Source organism: Camellia sinensis, chromosome 2 (assembly GCF_055761805.1).
Source record: "Camellia sinensis isolate YWXY chromosome 2, ASM5576180v1, whole genome shotgun sequence".
Taxonomy (NCBI): domain Eukaryota; kingdom Viridiplantae; phylum Streptophyta; class Magnoliopsida; order Ericales; family Theaceae; genus Camellia; species Camellia sinensis.
In genome coordinates this window covers 34,877,123-34,893,511 of record NC_138962.1, presented here as the reverse complement: position 1 = coordinate 34,893,511, position 16,389 = coordinate 34,877,123, and the positions used below count along the sequence as shown (strand labels likewise).

At 39.3% G+C, this 16,389-nt stretch overlaps 1 protein-coding gene across 1 annotated transcript; it reads left to right on the top strand.

The window, feature by feature from the left end:
- The first annotated feature begins 14,327 nt into the window (after positions 1 to 14,327).
- Positions 14,328 to 15,712, top strand: LOC114261098 (uncharacterized). Its single transcript, XM_028201305.2, has 4 exons — positions 14,328 to 14,876; positions 15,009 to 15,073; positions 15,181 to 15,239; positions 15,336 to 15,712. Exons 1-4 carry the CDS (start codon positions 14,328 to 14,330, stop codon positions 15,710 to 15,712), a joined length of 1,050 nt encoding a protein of 349 aa, XP_028057106.2.
- Positions 15,713 to 16,389: the final 677 nt, after the last annotated feature.

Here is a 16,389-nt window from a genome sequence, read left to right as displayed (position 1 = left end):
CTCTCTGTTTGTCTTTGTCGCTGTGTGCGTGTGTGTGTGTGTGGGCGCGCGCGTGTGTGTCAAGCGTTGCCAATTTCATACGCATTATATGTTGTAAATCCAAAAATTACAACGCATTTTTTGGGGGGATTAACAACAAAGTCCCCTACTGATTTTGTATTCTCATTAATTTTCCCCTAACAAGAGGGTCCCCTAAATAGGATGAAGTAGTCTGTTGAATTCAACAAGTTGGAAGTATTCTGTCTCTCTCTATGGTTATAATTGTTGAATACATTGACATGAAATTATCATTTATACTATTCCTGTAAATTTGGTGAAATTACCTACAAATGCTACCATAGTGATTTCTACGAAGACATCACAATAAAGTTGGTGAATAATTGGTCATTTTCTTTTGTTTATGTGGCAGTTTGGTTGTCCCTATTAATCTTTTGAGTAGGGTGGATTCAATCCCTATAATGAAAAAGGAGGGGGGAGAAAAAAGAAAATTTGTCACTAGAAAACAACGAATCATATGAATTTCCACAACAAACTCATCTTCCATATGTCTCAGTGTTTAAACAATGTACTTCAGCAAAAGTTTTTTAATGTGTTCAAGGTAATGTTGATTTTTAATCTGTTTAACATTTTTACAAATGTTTAATCTGTTTAAAATTTTTAATCTGTTTAAGGTAAGGTAATGTATGCATTTGATGGAGCTATATTTAGGTAATCTGTTTCCGATTTTTAATCTGTTTAAAATTTGTAATCTGTTTGCATGCGTTTAAGATTTTATCTGTTTAAGGTAATCTGTTTAAGGTAAGGTAATGTACTATGCATTTGATGGAGCTATATTTTAAATTCATAAAAACCTACAAGGTCTTCATTTTTCTGCTTGAGGCTTTGTTATTTTTGGACACAATGTGCTAATATGGTGCACCTTGAAATGGCGGATCAAAACTATATATGTTGGTCCTTGTTAACAATTCCTGATTTATTTTATTTATTTGTTTTGCTTTTTTCCATCTGCATTTTAAAGTGGTGTATATGTGCAAGTAATGGATATCATTTTTCCTTTAACATGTGTATTTATCCTTCTTCAAGGCTTGTGGATACAATTTTTTTCTTCAATGTTGGTTTGTTGTGTTAATTCTTGTACAAATTTGTTTGGCAAGTTAGAATGTTAACGGGAACCAAGTATAATGTTACATGAATAGCTAGGGAAAACATAATTTATTAGAGTTTGATAAAACATTTTGTTGTATGTTTGCGTGTTTCTATTAATTCTTGTACATACAACATTTGCTTTTTTACTCTTTCCCAGTTACAAATATAATTGTACGAATAGGGATTCATAAATTATGCACCAAGTTTGACGATAACAGAAACAAAAAATAATTTTTTTTCAAATATTTTTTTGTCCCAATTAAGTTTTTTCATTTCTTCTCACAAAAATTTGTTTCAACTAATTTTTTTTTCAATAATTTGTTTTCGGAGATAATTGTATTTGTCAATTATTATTTTTCCAAATAAATTCGTTTCACTTATAAGTTTTTTTCCAATTATTAGTTTTTTCAAATAATTTTTTTTCCCATATAAATTTTTCCATTTTTCCTCAAATAATTTTGTTTCAATTAATTTGTTCTCAATTATTTGGTTTGGGAGATAATTGTTTTTTTGAATTATTACTTTTCCAAATAAATTTGTTTCAATTATAATTCTTTTTTTTCCAATTATTGTTTATTTCAAATAATATTTTTTTCGTAATTCAGTTTTTTTATTTTTTTGGGATTAATAACTTTGTTTCAATAATTTGGTTTGGCAGATAATTGTTTATTTCAATTACTATTTTTCCAAATTAATTTTAAATTTCAATTAAAAAAATTTTCCCAATTTTTTATTTCCCAATTAATTTTTTTCATGTTTTCTCCTATTAATTTTCATGGACATAACAAATGACATGCACTGAGAAAAAGTGTTTACACAAGAAACTTGTTTACACAACAAACTTATCCCATAGCATAAGTGTCACACCCGTTTACCTATTTTGTTCTGCTTGTCATGTCATCGAACAAGTCATTACAGACTATATGGCCTCGTTTATGTCCACTGCGACATCAACACAACCACGCCCTATGTGTGCTTGTGGGTACGGGCATTGTGTGGTCAAGATTTCTCGGTCCATCAAAAATCCAGGACGTGCTTACTACCAATGCCCTCGTGGAGTGGTGAGTACAAGTACCTTCACCTTGTTTGGGATTATTACCTTGTCAAACCGTCACTAATAATTTCATAATTTTTTTAACCTTAGCCATGTGTCAATTGGATTGGGTGGTGTGACGAATATGGCCGACAAACGGCTCCTGAGAATGACAGAGACAATGTTCGTCGTTTTGAGGCGCGTTTCATTGACATTGAACAGAGTCTGCGTGTACTTAAAGTTGTGACATGTTTTTTGTCCATCATCGTCGTTATTTTGTTGTTCCGTATGTAATATATGTATCCGTGTCTAGATGGTTACTGTACTATGGTTTTCGTATGTGATATATGTATCTGTGTGTAGCTGGTTCCCATACTATGCTTTCCTTAAGTAATATATTACTTATCCGTGTGCATTTCAGTATTGCATATGTGTTCGACAAACATAATAATATATCATAAACACAACGACAAGTAATGCACAAAACAAACTAATAAGTAATGCAAATTATAATGTTCTATAGTCGCATGGCTTCAACTCGATCTGGCTCTCGTACCCCTTCCGGGAAAGGGAAGGGCCCAAAACCTTATCACAAAGCCAATTGGGACTGGGAGAACACACGTATCTATTTGGAACTTATTGTTAAGGAAATAGACGCAGGTAATGGGCCGTACATGTCAATCAATCCGAATGGGTACCAGTCTTTGGCTAAGACTTATGAGGCAGCAATTGGGTTGACGCATAGCATGAAACAACTTAAAAATAGGTACAATCAACTAAAGGCAGAGTGGCGTGCATGGTCGAAGCTTATGGATAGCCGTAAAGGCCCCACTGGAATTGGGTTCGACCAAGAGACTGGGTTGATCAATGCGTCGGATGAATGGTGGGCTACAATGGAGAAGGTAACGATTTGAACTCATGTTTACATATTTTTGTGTTTCACAATGTCGTTGAAATTGAATCTGCTGTAATTGAAGTGACTTTGAAATACATTTGATTACACATCTGCTGTAAAGTATTCATAGGGACACATGTTCATTTAAAATACATTTGATTATACATATTGAATCTGCTATAAATGGAATCTGCTGTAAAGTACTCATAAGGACACATGTTCATTTGGAAAACATTTGATTACACATATTGAATCTGCTATAAATTGAATCTGCTGTAAAGTATTCATAGGGACACATGTTCATTTGAAATACATTTGATTATACAAATCTGCTATACATTGAATCTGCTGTAAAGTATTCATAGGGACACATGTTCATTTGAAATACATTTGGTTATACATATCAAGTAGGCATACCAAACATTTGAAATACATTTGATTATACATTTGAATCATTTCTGGAAGCTCCTAACAGATATATTACATGTCAATTTGTTAGAGGAGGCACATTTACATAATTTGTACTTTATTTTATTTTGTGTAAATACACATACTGATTTCTTTATTTCTTTATTTTTGTTTTGTTTTGTTTTGTTTTTCTTCAACAGTGGATAGTGTTATTGGGTGGTGTAGACGCACCCTTGGGCCTCGCTATAGTTCGGACTCAATTGGTGTCACGGTCCTGTATCTAATCTCACAGAGTGCAATACAAGATTGATGAATCATCAAAGAGTCCAAATCTGACAAATCGTTTTTGAAAACAGATTTTTTTTTAAAGAAGTGCCAAACATGGACTGCTTTGCCAGATATAGAGTCGCCACCTAAATATTTTATTTTGGAGAATTTAGGAAACCCTGACTCGTTGCCTAAGGCCACGTGTCCGTCATCACCAAAGTTGCATCGGCTCGGGAACTTGGGTACGATTGGGGAAGGTCACTTCGTGAGTACCCCCGCTCGCTCGATCAAAGATCGGCCTCTACTAACCATGATATCTAGTTTTGAAAACATTATGCGTTCTTATTCCAGTTATTAGCCTAGATTTACTATGTGATGCGCACAGCATACAAGTATAGACTGGATTACCTGAATTGGAACAAAACATTTCATGTTTGTTTTTGAAAGTGGTTTGCTACTCGCAAGTAGGCTTAAAATGCAGATTTTGCCACCCTCGGGTGGGCTTAGAAAAGATGGTTTTGCCACTATCTAGTGGGCTTAAAACTCACAATTGATGAATTGTTCCAATCTAGATAATCCAACCTTCACCCACAGGCATCCAGGCAGTTATATCATATAAGCAAATAGCCTCATAGTAAGCATGCTATCATGGCAGTCACTCACACACATGAAAGGATGCTAAAGCATAAATACTTACCAAGTACTCCAAGTCAAAACAGAAGCTATGTTAGAAATCCATGCATGATCCTAACTATACAGAAATGCCTAATGCAACACATACAAAAATGCAACTACAGTAGGCTCGACTATTCTAAACATGGCATATGAAATGCAACGGATAACATGTATTCAACTCGGAATTGAAATACAAATGTAGTTAGTATGATGCGCCGAGCCTGGTGCATGCAAGACAGATGAATGATGCAAACATGCAAGCATAAGTATGCTAATTGAAACATGTCCTAATCTAACCATCATAAGCTGGTAAATAAAAGGGAGAAAGACATGGGGTTGGAAGACATACATCACACGCACGCACACTTATTACAGTTGTGCCCTCGCTCAGAGGGTCCGAATAAATAATACAGTCCCGAATAAATAATACAGTCTGAATAAGTACAAAATCTTAATTAATTAACAAATTAACTAGGAAAGCAGATAAATTAGCATGCAAGCTATGGACCGCCTCGGCTTTGTTCCGAATGATGAATGATGCATGCTCGGGTTGCCTTCGTCGGGAAATTCTTTACGATGCCCCGGTTTGCCTCTGTTTGCAATTGTTCTCAGAATATTGTGCAAAGCTCCAGAAGGCTGCTGATTTCTGATTTGTTGCAACAGAGAGCAACAAAGGGGCATGGCAAAGTATTTTCACATATGTATGCATGCCTCGATCCTCGTACCACCAATCACGCATCTCGATGCATGATGGTCGAGGAGTCGAATTGCACAACTCAATGTGAAATGAATGCACATATAAACACAATAAGGCCTAAACTCCATCATGGGTAATCCGGAGTGTCGGCGACAGGGAATTGAGACACGTTTTGTCACTCGGAGTACGAAACGTCCCTTGTTTCTCGTGCTTGGGCTAACTCCTATCCCAAACACGATGCGAATGAGATGGCATGCACAATGCGACTAACATATAGCCTAGCATACGCAATGCTATGAAATGGCATACACAATGCTCGATGTAACATGGCATACACAATGCTCTAACATGCAACCTGGCATACGCAATGCTATGAAATAAAATGACATACACAATGCACAATGGACTTACACTAACATGAGTGGACCTCAGCCACACTCACATCAGTGGCCATTAGATGAAAATGAGACAACCGAAATGCGTACACGCATACCGAGGACCGAACCTAAGGCATAAAATGCCACTCTACCAAAGCATGGCAAGGGATGAAAGATGGCCTATGAACATGTAATTTCCAGCACTGAAACATGATGCTAAATGGTTCCGAAACATGGAAATATGGCACCCGATGCATGGAATAAGTCCCGAAACTCAAAACTAGGCACATGTATTGAACCACAAGTATACAAAGCAAGCATTATTTGATCATGAAGTCTAAAGACAGAGCTAAGGCAGTCCCAAAACATGCACATTTCTAGTTTAAAGCATGGCCAAAAGATGCTAACATGATGGACTAAAATAGCATGCAACATTGGCTAGCAAGCATGGTTTACATGGCATGTATATGAAGCATGTGAGAACTCACCAAACCAGCCAAAAACAGTGAATAAAACATGTCAAAATATGCCCAAATAACCACTGAAATGCAGCCAATGCATGCAAAAATGATGAGCTCCTTTAGAGGGCCATACAAGGGGTTATTAAGCACATATATGATGGACACTTAGCATAGCAAAACCAACTCTGGAAATCGAATATGAAAGCCTTAAAACTCACCAAAAAGGGTCTAAAATTGATCAATAAAGCATACAATGGAAGGTCCTCTTGAAAGGCCTTGAGGAGGGTTGTTCCACACATGCATGAGGGACATAAAATATGGCCAAAAGGGCCTTGGACAGAGCTAAGGCAGACCTCAAAACCCTCAGAATGAGGCCTGAAACATGACTTCAAAGCATGCAAAAAGGGGTCCCTTTGGAATGCCAACAAGACCACCAAACAAGACAAGGAGAGAGAGGGTCACCCCCCTCTGATTTTGGCTCCCAAAAATGCATCTAAGCTACTGAAAATCCACTGGGTTTCAGTGGCTAAGAGGCCAAACCATGGCCAATGCAAGTGCTCTAATGCATAGCCCTAATCATGAAGAGATAAAGCATGCATAGGGGGAAGATGACCCCAAATAGAAAGGGGACCTTAACCAAACTTGAAGAGGAGATTAAAACAAGATCTTTTTTAGTTTATGAAAAATCTCAAAAATGTTCACAAGTAAGGCTAAAACATGATGCAAAAATAGCCCTAAAAGAGAGATAGAGGGTAAGGGGAAGTAGATGACCTCAAACAGCAAATTTCCCTTAAACAAAGTTGAAGAGGAGCTCAAAATAAGACACTTTACAGTTTAGGTCGAGGCCCAGAAATGCTTGCAAATGGGGCTAAGTAATGAAGCAAAATAAGGCTAGAAAAGGGAAAATGAAGACTTACCCTTGTAGAGAAGAAGGCCAGTAGCTCCTGGACCAAAATAGTGAGTCTTCAACCTCTGAAAACAAGCTCCAAGGACCTCCAAGCAATGGTGGAAGTGTGTGGTTGTGAGATGGTGTGAAAAGGGCCAAAGACTTTACACTTTTGAAGCCAAAAGGGAGAGATATAGAGGGAGATGTATGGTTTTTTGCTCCAGCAATTTCAGAACCCTTGCAATGGAAGGGGAGCCCTTCCTTTATAGAGAAGAGAGGCTAAAGCTTCTCTTAGAAGCTTAAAACCTAGGTTAAACATGATGCAGCAAATGGCAAACAACTGGCACAGCTGGAATACACTTACTAAGACAAAGCTGGCCAACCAGTTAAAAAGGTTCAAGGTGGTCGGCCGACCACTTGGCATGGTCGGCCGACCAGGGGTCAAGAGGTTCAAGCCCCAAATCTGGTTGTCCATGAAGCCCTTGAAGTTAGCTTTCCAATGCCGCAAACCTTGCATTAAAATTCCTCCTGTGCAAAAAGTTATGCCAGTTTTGGTGAAGCCACGCAGATTTGGTCCAACTGGATTTCAACCAACCATATCTCCCCCAACCGGACTTGGCTTTAGGAGATTCTTGAGTGAAAAATGAATCCCTGGAAGTAAGCTTTCCAATGGTGGTGGCCTCATATCTTAAATCCAAGTATGCAAAGAGTTATGCCCGTTTCGGTGAAGCCGCGCAGTGTTTTCTCTCCTTCCCGGATTCATGTTGAACCACTTTTGACCAAAAAAAGCTGGTCGGCCATCTGATTTTCTGGTTTTCCATGTGGCCACATTGAAGCCCTTGAAGTTAGATTTCCAATGGTGCCAACCTTGCATCAAAATTCCTCCTGTGCAAAGAGTTATGCCCGTTTCGGTGAAGCCGCGCAGTTTCGGTCCTACCCGGATTCATGCCGAACTTCTCTCAAACTAGTTTTCCTCTCTCTTCTCCTCTTTTCTTCAACTCCAAACCCCTAGACAAGGTGTTTTGAAAGATGTTTCAAAGCTTTCATCTCTCTTTCGTTCATTTCCACTTTATCCTTACTCGGTTTACCGAAAAGCGCAACATTTGACAAAATGCGAGCCTCGGAACATCGTAAAAACTTTATTTCAAAAACGTTTTGAAGGAGAAGGTTTTAAGACTAAAATCTTTTGATCAAGATTTTTTTGGTCTAGAACAGGGGTATGAAGTTAAGATTTGACTCTCTCCTTGCCGAAGAAATTGAACCTTTGCCCTGCATACCTTTCTCCACCATGTAAACCATCGGAAGTGGCATGCGACCACGAAGGTGGTCTCCTGGGCCATAGTGTCCCTCAAAAGGGAGGAAACAAGGTGTATGCCAAAAATCAGAGCAAACGGAGGTGGTTAAGCGGTCCCGAACCGAGGCACACGGCCGATGGCTCCGAAAAATTGGAAATCGGGCTCCAAACGGGAAAAATGGCCTACGACCATGAAACGTAGCCTACGGTCACCGAGAGATGGTCTACGAGACCTCTCCCTCCCTTCGGGAAAAGAAAACGGAGAAAACGGGACCTAGTTCGCAAATCGAGGCAAAGTACAAAAGAGTCTGGAAGTCCCCGCAAGGCTCGCAGCCGAGACTCTAAAACCTCAGAACGAGCACAATATGCAATATCACCGAGCGCTCAATCGGTGACGTCTGAGTCTTAAGATCGGTAAAAAATGGGGTGTTTACAGGTGGGGATACCGATACCTTAAAGTTTGTTGGATGTGGTACCAATGTGTTACATTCTTGTCTTTTCTTTAAAAAAGAAATTTATTCTACCACGTTTTCTTTGCTTTTCTTTAAAAAAGAAATTTATTTTGCCAACAGGAATGATATGATGTTCATAAATGGAGGATGATTACTGTCAAAGAGATCAGGAAAGTTCAGATAAAATAGTAGAAAGGGAAGCAAACCAGAACCTCGAAGAAGAATCAAAATTTAATTATTACAAAAAATGAAATATGATTACTGCAGGTGGAAGGGGAGTCCGACAGTGCCGACTTCTCTACAGACAGCAACGAATTGGGTGCCTCTGGAACGGCAAACGTGATGAAATCTGCAACCATTAACGCATCAGGTAGTGGCAGCAAAAGGAGTCACTCATCTGTCACAACCGTGCAAAAAAAGCGAATCTCCAGGGCAGAAGCATTGGCAACAAGCATGGATGATTTGGTGAATTCGGTGAAGACACAAAGCAAGGAACTCACAGTAAACCACGTTGTCGGTGGCCAAAATGTCACTATGGCCAAAGCAGTTGGACGTCTTTATGAAATTCAGGGACTTGACCAAAGTAATCCACTGCTCCATTTCGGTATTTCCCTTATGGAGGTGCCCAATAATAGGGAGATGGTGATGAGTATTCCTTCTAATGCAGGCATTATCGGCTGGCTCCAAGTGAAGCAACAAGACAAAGAGAGGACGACAACAGTTCCAACTCTTGCAAGCATATTGCGCAATCAAAGACTTCGTTTCTAACTATGCTTTGTGTTGAACTTCTTATACATTATGTGTTGGACTTCTTTTCGCTTATGCGTTGGACTTTGTTTCTAACTATGCTTTGTATTGGACTTTTTATGCGTTATGTGTTGGACTTCTTTTTGCTTATACGTTGGACTTCGTTTTTAACTATGTTTATGTGTTGGACTTCGTTTATATTTGCTAAAGACCTGCATTTTTATGAAATGCTTTGTGTTGGACTTCTTTTCGCTTATGTTGGTTTTGTATTTGCTAATGACATGATGTTTTCAATTATGCTTTGTAAGGAGAATTGGTAGGGAGATAGTTACGCTATTGAAGTGTACTCCCTGGTTTTAAAATTATGGATGTGCATTGGTTGGGTATTGGCCATGGTTGGATTTTACGATTTTAAATTTCAATAAACCATGAATTTGATTACACTCTTCCAATTTGCAGCTTCATAGTTATGTAAACAGTGGTTGTAAATCAGCTATACTCGACCATTTGAACAAAAGCGTTGCTACTTGTAGAGAGACATGTGAAGTTTACTGAAGGCCTCAACTTAAAAACTCGAAGTTAGACCCTTTATAAGGTACTAAAAAAAACATAATAATTTGTAGACACCCCATTTTTGACCGTCCTCAAGACTTGGACGTCACCGTTTGAACACTCGGTGATCATCCTTGTTTGTGTTCGTCTTGAGTTCCTGGACGCCTCGGCTATGCGCCTTGCCTCAGGATCTCCCGGCTCAACTGTTTTGTGTCTGGTTTTGCACCAAACACTTGTGTTTCTGCTTTGGAGGGCAGGGAATGGCTTTTGGGCCATCCATACACGCCACCGGCCATGGCTTGAGGCCACCGGCTGTGTTTTGTTTCCATCGGCCAAATGTGATGGCCGGTCGGCCAGTTTGACTGCCGGTCGGCCACTTTGATGGCCGGTCGGCTAAGTGTGATTTTCAACAGATATCTCTATAGACAGCTGGCAGTTGTTATTCTAGGCCATACCTCAGCCCATACATGGACGTGGGTGTTCTGAGGAGTTGCAGATTGATATATATCTATATCAATCAAGCGCTCTCTCTCAAAAAAAAAAAAAAAAAAAGAGAACAAAGAGAAGGAGTTAGACAACTTAGACAACTTTTTTTAGAGCTTGAGCTTTAGGATTAGGGTTTACATATATCCTCTATCTCTATATCTCTCTCTCTCTAGTTTTTAGTGTGTTTTTTAGTCTTACTTTTGTGCACAAACACCCACCATCACACCTCTTCTTAGTGGCTGAGGTACCAGAGGTCTTTCCTTGAAGCTTTTGGACTGGTTTGGAACCAAAAGAGCTGCTGGAACATTGTTCGTGAAGAGGGTCTACAAGGGTAAGACTTTTGTCCCTTTTTACCCCCATTTTTGCAAAGCTTTTTAGCCTATCTTGCATCTATTTTTGAGCTTAGCATATAACATATAAAAGTCTTGTTTTTGTCTGCTCTAAATAGTTTGTTGAGGGTGTTTTAAGCTTTAGGGTTGTTTGACCCCTCTTAAGGCTTGTTTGGCCTTTGTTTTGTGCCATTTTGGTTGAGCTCTGGGACCATTGTGTTTGGGCCTCCTCACCACTGAAATCTTGAGGGATTTCAGAGGTGAGGATGGTGCCTTGAGGTCCTAGGAAGGAGAGGGCCACCCCCTCTTCTTGTTGTCCTTGAAAAGGGCTATTTTTGCCTCTTGAGGGAGCATCTAGTTTAAGTGTGTGTTGACCATACCTTAACTGATTTTTGTGCTTATTATGTCATAATATAGCTCTGTTTTCAATTGGTTTAGGTACACCATGCTTGCTTAGCATACATGCCTTGTAATGCCATGTTTAGGCCTTATCATGCTTTAGGTTTTTACCCTTATTTTAGCATGATTTTGGCCAAGCTCTGTGAAGCTTTTGTGTTGATTTTAGCATGCTTAAGCTCTAGTTTTAGTTGTTTTGGTCGACCATCACATGCTTAGTATAGCTACCTTGCATTTTGGCTTGTTAGCGTTGGGTGTGTGAGTATGTGGCGTGCTTTACTTGCCTTGTTTCAGTGGTTTGATACTACTTATAGCATCATTTCAGTCCTTATGACATGCTTGTATGCTTGCCTTTGATGCCTCTTTGATGCCTTATGAGGTTGTGCCTTATGCTCCACGTTTGGTCATTGTGCATGCCCTTGAATTTAAGTCATTTAGATGCCATCTAAGTGGTCTTTAGGCTTTGTTTTAATATGTTAAAACTCTGTTTTGATCATTTAATTCATGCCATGTTTGGTTTTGCTAAGGGTTGTTCAATACCTCCTTAGCTTGCCTTAAGTACTTGGACCATTATTGCATGCTTGGCTTGTTTTGATTACTTGGTTTGGCACCTCTCTTTCATGCAATTTCAGAGCTTATGATACATGCCATATGTCCATGTTTGTCTTCCTTTAAGTATGCTTAAAGGTTGCTTATTTGATGTTCAAGTGTTAGCCTATTTGCATGCATGTGTGTGTGTGTATTGGCTATCATTTCCATAGCATTGGCCACTATTTTAGGCTTGTTTAAGGGCTGCCTAATTTAGTTTAAGTCCACCCCTTGGCATGTTGTTGCATGCTTAGCTTATGACATGTTGTTGCATGTTGAAATGATGTTGCATTTGGCATGTATTCTCCTCCTTGTTTTGGTTGCTTAACATGCCATATGTTTTGCATGCTTGTGTGTTGGCATTGTGCCTTGTATGCTCATTTAACTTGCATGCTTGTTATATGCCTTGCATGCTTCCCATATGCTCATGTTGCATGCCTAGTTAACATACTTAGGTTGCATTGCATTTGGATGCATTTTTCACCTCTTGATCAAGCCATGATAGAGGTTGAAAGCCCTTTTGTTTGCTTATTTGCATTACATTTCATTTAAAATCAAAGTGCATACTTGGTTTCTTGGGCCATCATGCATCGAAATGCGCGATTGATGGTCCGAGAATCGTGTCCCTTTGAGTCATAAACATGATAGGGGATATGTTGGTGCATACATTTGCTTGAAATATATTACCATGCCATGTTTTTCCCTCTGCTGCTGTCAAACCAGATTCTGCAGAAAGCTTTGGCCGGTCGGCTTCATAGAGTGCCGATCAACCATCAATGGATGGCCGATATCTCAACTAGTGGCCAGTGACCATTCATCATGGCCGGTGACCATTTGCCTCAGCCGGTGTTGTCCCACAGCATTCATGGCAGCAACCCTGAGATTTGTGCAGTCTTCAGAGGAGTATAGCAGGGCAAAGCAGAGGCAACTTGTGCATGGCAGTGGCTTTCCGAGCAGAGTTGAGCGCATATTGCTTTGGGCCCCTTTTCCCGAGGCTGTTTACTGCTTTCATTAGATTAGTTAATGTGTTAATTAATTAATTAGTCTGTAATATTTAATTAGCTTGTTAGTTAGTTAAATTGTATTATTCTTTCGGTCCCTCTGAGCGAGGGCGAATTTGTAATAAATGTGGGTGCGTGTGTGCACGTCTTCCAATCCCCCACTTCTTTCTCCCTTTTATTTATCTGCTTTGGTGATTAGCATTAGGGCATGTTTACTTTAGCATACCTTATGCTATGCATGCGTGCATCATTCATCAGTATTGCATGCACCGGACTCGGCGCATCATACTAACTGCATAAGTATTTCAAATCTAACTTGAATACATGCTACTTGTGCATTTTCACATGTCATTTATAGACTAGCCGAGCCTACTCTAGTGACATTCCGTATGCGTTGCATTAGGCATTTAAACATGGACTTGGATCATGCATGATTGCTAACATGTTCTTGTTTTGGCATGGAGTACTCGGTAAGCATTTATGCTTTAGCATACCGCATGCGTGTGAGTGTTGCCATAATAGCATGATTACCATAAGGCTAGCTGCTTATGTGATATAACTGCTTGAATGCCTGTGGATGGAGGTTGAATTAACTAAATTGGGATAATGCATTAAAACTGTGAGTTTTAAGCCCACTAGATAGTGGCAAAACCATCTTTTCTAAAGCCCACTTGAGGGTGGCAAAACTTGCATTTCAGCCTACTTGCGAGTAGCAAACCATTTTCAAAACAAGTATGAAATGTTTTGTTCCAATTTAGGCAATTTGGTCTATACTTGTTTGCTGTGCGCATAACATAGTAATTCTAGGCTAATAACCAGAATAAGAACACATAATGTTTTCAAAAACGGATATCACGGTTAGTAGAGGCCGATCTTCGGATCGGGCGAGAGGGGTTGCTCATAGCTAACCTTCCCCAGTCGTACCCAAGCTCCCGAGCCGAGGCAACTTTGGTGATGACGGACACGTGGCCTTTGGCACCGAGTCAGGGTTTCCTAAATTCCCCCATAAAAAATATTTAGGTGGCGACTCTGTATCTGGCAAAGCAGTCCATGTTTGGCACTTCTTTTCTAAAAATCTGTTTTCTCAAAACGATTTGCTGGATTTGGACTCTTTGGTTCAGATTAAGAACCGTGACTATCTGAGAGTCCTGAACTGTAGTGAACCCAATATGAACAGAACGGGAGGACTCATCCTCTTGGGGCGTTCAGGGACGTCTACATAATTTAAGTTATTATTTTTGTATATTTTATTTGAACATTGTTCTTTGTATATGTCATTGCAATTTCTATATTGCTTATTCGTCAGGAAAAAAGGAAAAAAAAAAATTACTACAAGTTACACCCTTTGTAAGGTGGAAAAAAGAAAAAAAAAATAATTATTTGTTAACGTCTGTTGAGAAACTTCAAATAAATTTCTTCACGTTTTTCATGCGTTGGTAATAGAACAACACTATACACTAGAAGGTCTCAGAAGGATGGCAAATGAACTTTTATGATTATTTCTTTCTTTTTTTTTTTATGTTATTGACAGCCTTTACAGTTGACCAAACTGTTTAATTTTTGCATGTTTAATTTTGGCAGAGTTGTAGTCTGTCATGTTCTGCTTCTGATTTTATTTGAAGTTATGTGATTTAGGCATGGAAAGCGACGATGACACTGATGCACGGATGCAGGAAATGTGTGATGATGTCGCGGCGCTCACAATCGAGTGGCAGACTGAAATGAATAATAATTATGTTGAAGCGTACAGAATTGCCTCCGACTACTACAAGGCGCACGTGCTTAAAGTCCCATGTCGCATGTCCATCTTGACGGGGAGGGCATGGATTTTGGAAATGTATAATGGACATAGTGGCAGATTTCGCTATGAAATGCGCATGCCCAAAGTCGTTTTCACCCGTTTATGTGCCACACTAGTGAACGACTTCGGGTTGGATGTACTTGAGCGGGACCACGGCTTGCATGTTGAGGAGAGTGTTGCAATCTTCATTCATGTTTTGAAAAACTTGCCTAACCGCGAGCTTCAAGAACGATTCCAACACTCCGGTGAAACAATATCACGCCATTTTCATAATGTTTTGAAAGCAATGAAAAAGTTTACCGTTGCGCACTGTCGGCTGCCCACAGATTTCCAAAACAGTAGGGATCCCTACCTGCAGACCCATCCACAATACTTACCGTTTAAGGTGCGAAAAAAATGCAACACTCTGAGTTTTTTTTTTTTTTTAAATTCTACAAAGATGTCACTTAAAAAATGCGAGGGTATAATGCATAACTTCATGGTACTATTACGTTTCTTACTTCTTCGAATTGTATAGGATTGTTTAGGTGCCTTGGATGGGACACCCGTGCCAGCGTGCATAAAGGAGTCGGAAGCAGCCCCGTATTTTAGCTGAAAGGTTGCCACACTCAAAATATTTTGGCAGTGTGTGATTTCAATATGTGTTTCATCTTTGTGTCATGTGGTTGGGAGGGTAACATGCATGACAGCCGGATTTTAAACATTGTTACCGAGGATCCGCAATATAATTTTCCAACTGCAGTGGATGGTACGTACGACCAATTCATTTGTTCAAAGCCATAACTTGTTAAATTTGTTTGCCCACACGTGAAACAAATATGTATTAATATGTACACATTCACAGGTCGCTATTATCTAGTGGATAGTGGATACAGTAATAAGAAGGGATTTCTTGCACCATATAAGGGCAGCCACTATCACCAACCACACTTTCAACGTCAAAAGCCGAGGAATCGTGATGAGTTGTTCAACCGTGCCCACTCTTCATTGCGGAGTGTGATTGAGCGAACATTTGGTGCTTGGAAGTCGCGGTGGATATTCTTGCACAACATGCCTCGGTTTGACTTTCGTACAGTGCAAGTGCCGTTGGTGGCTGCATCTATGGCATTACACAATTTCATACGCAGAAACTGCGAGGATGATGCGACCATTGCTGCTGTTAGAAATGCGGCGAGTACACGTATGACGATATTCCTGATCGCGCAGATTTGGCTGGCCTAGACGAAGCCGTCGTGTCTACGGACGAGGACGTTGAAATGGTAGAGGTGCGTCATCGGATAAGGGCAGAGTTATACCAAATTCGGCGCAATGGTAGGTAGAATGATATGTTGTTTACCATGATTGCGTTTTACTGTTTTCCGTAGTATGTGTTTTGTGAAAACCGTCAGTAATGTCTTGTTTTGTAATTTTTTATGCATAACGTACTCGATAGTTTACTTATTTTAAGATGTCGTACGAATTTCAAAAAAAAACTTTCGAAATTGTCGTAGCGTGACTATAGTTAATGGAAAATCCCTATTTCACGACTTGTCGTAATGAATTTCGCCACACATATTACATGCATTAACTGTAAAGGCTGTAATTGTGCCCAATTACACCACGTAAAAAACATGGCACAAAATTTTCTTCAACCAACAGAAACTGAAAAATCAGTATTTCAGAAATAAGATAAAAAAAAGGGAGATGTATTTGAAAAGTCTGTAAATAAACATAATTTCAATATTGCAAATTGACAATAATTTCAATTTTATTTCCAAAGTTTTCATCTATAAAAAGGGTGAATGTTATTCATTACGAAATTTGTTTTCGAAAATGTCGTGGACAGCAAAGAAAATTACCATGTGTGTGGACCGTACAGTTATGTCAAATTTTTGAAAAAAAAATTGAGAATTTACCAA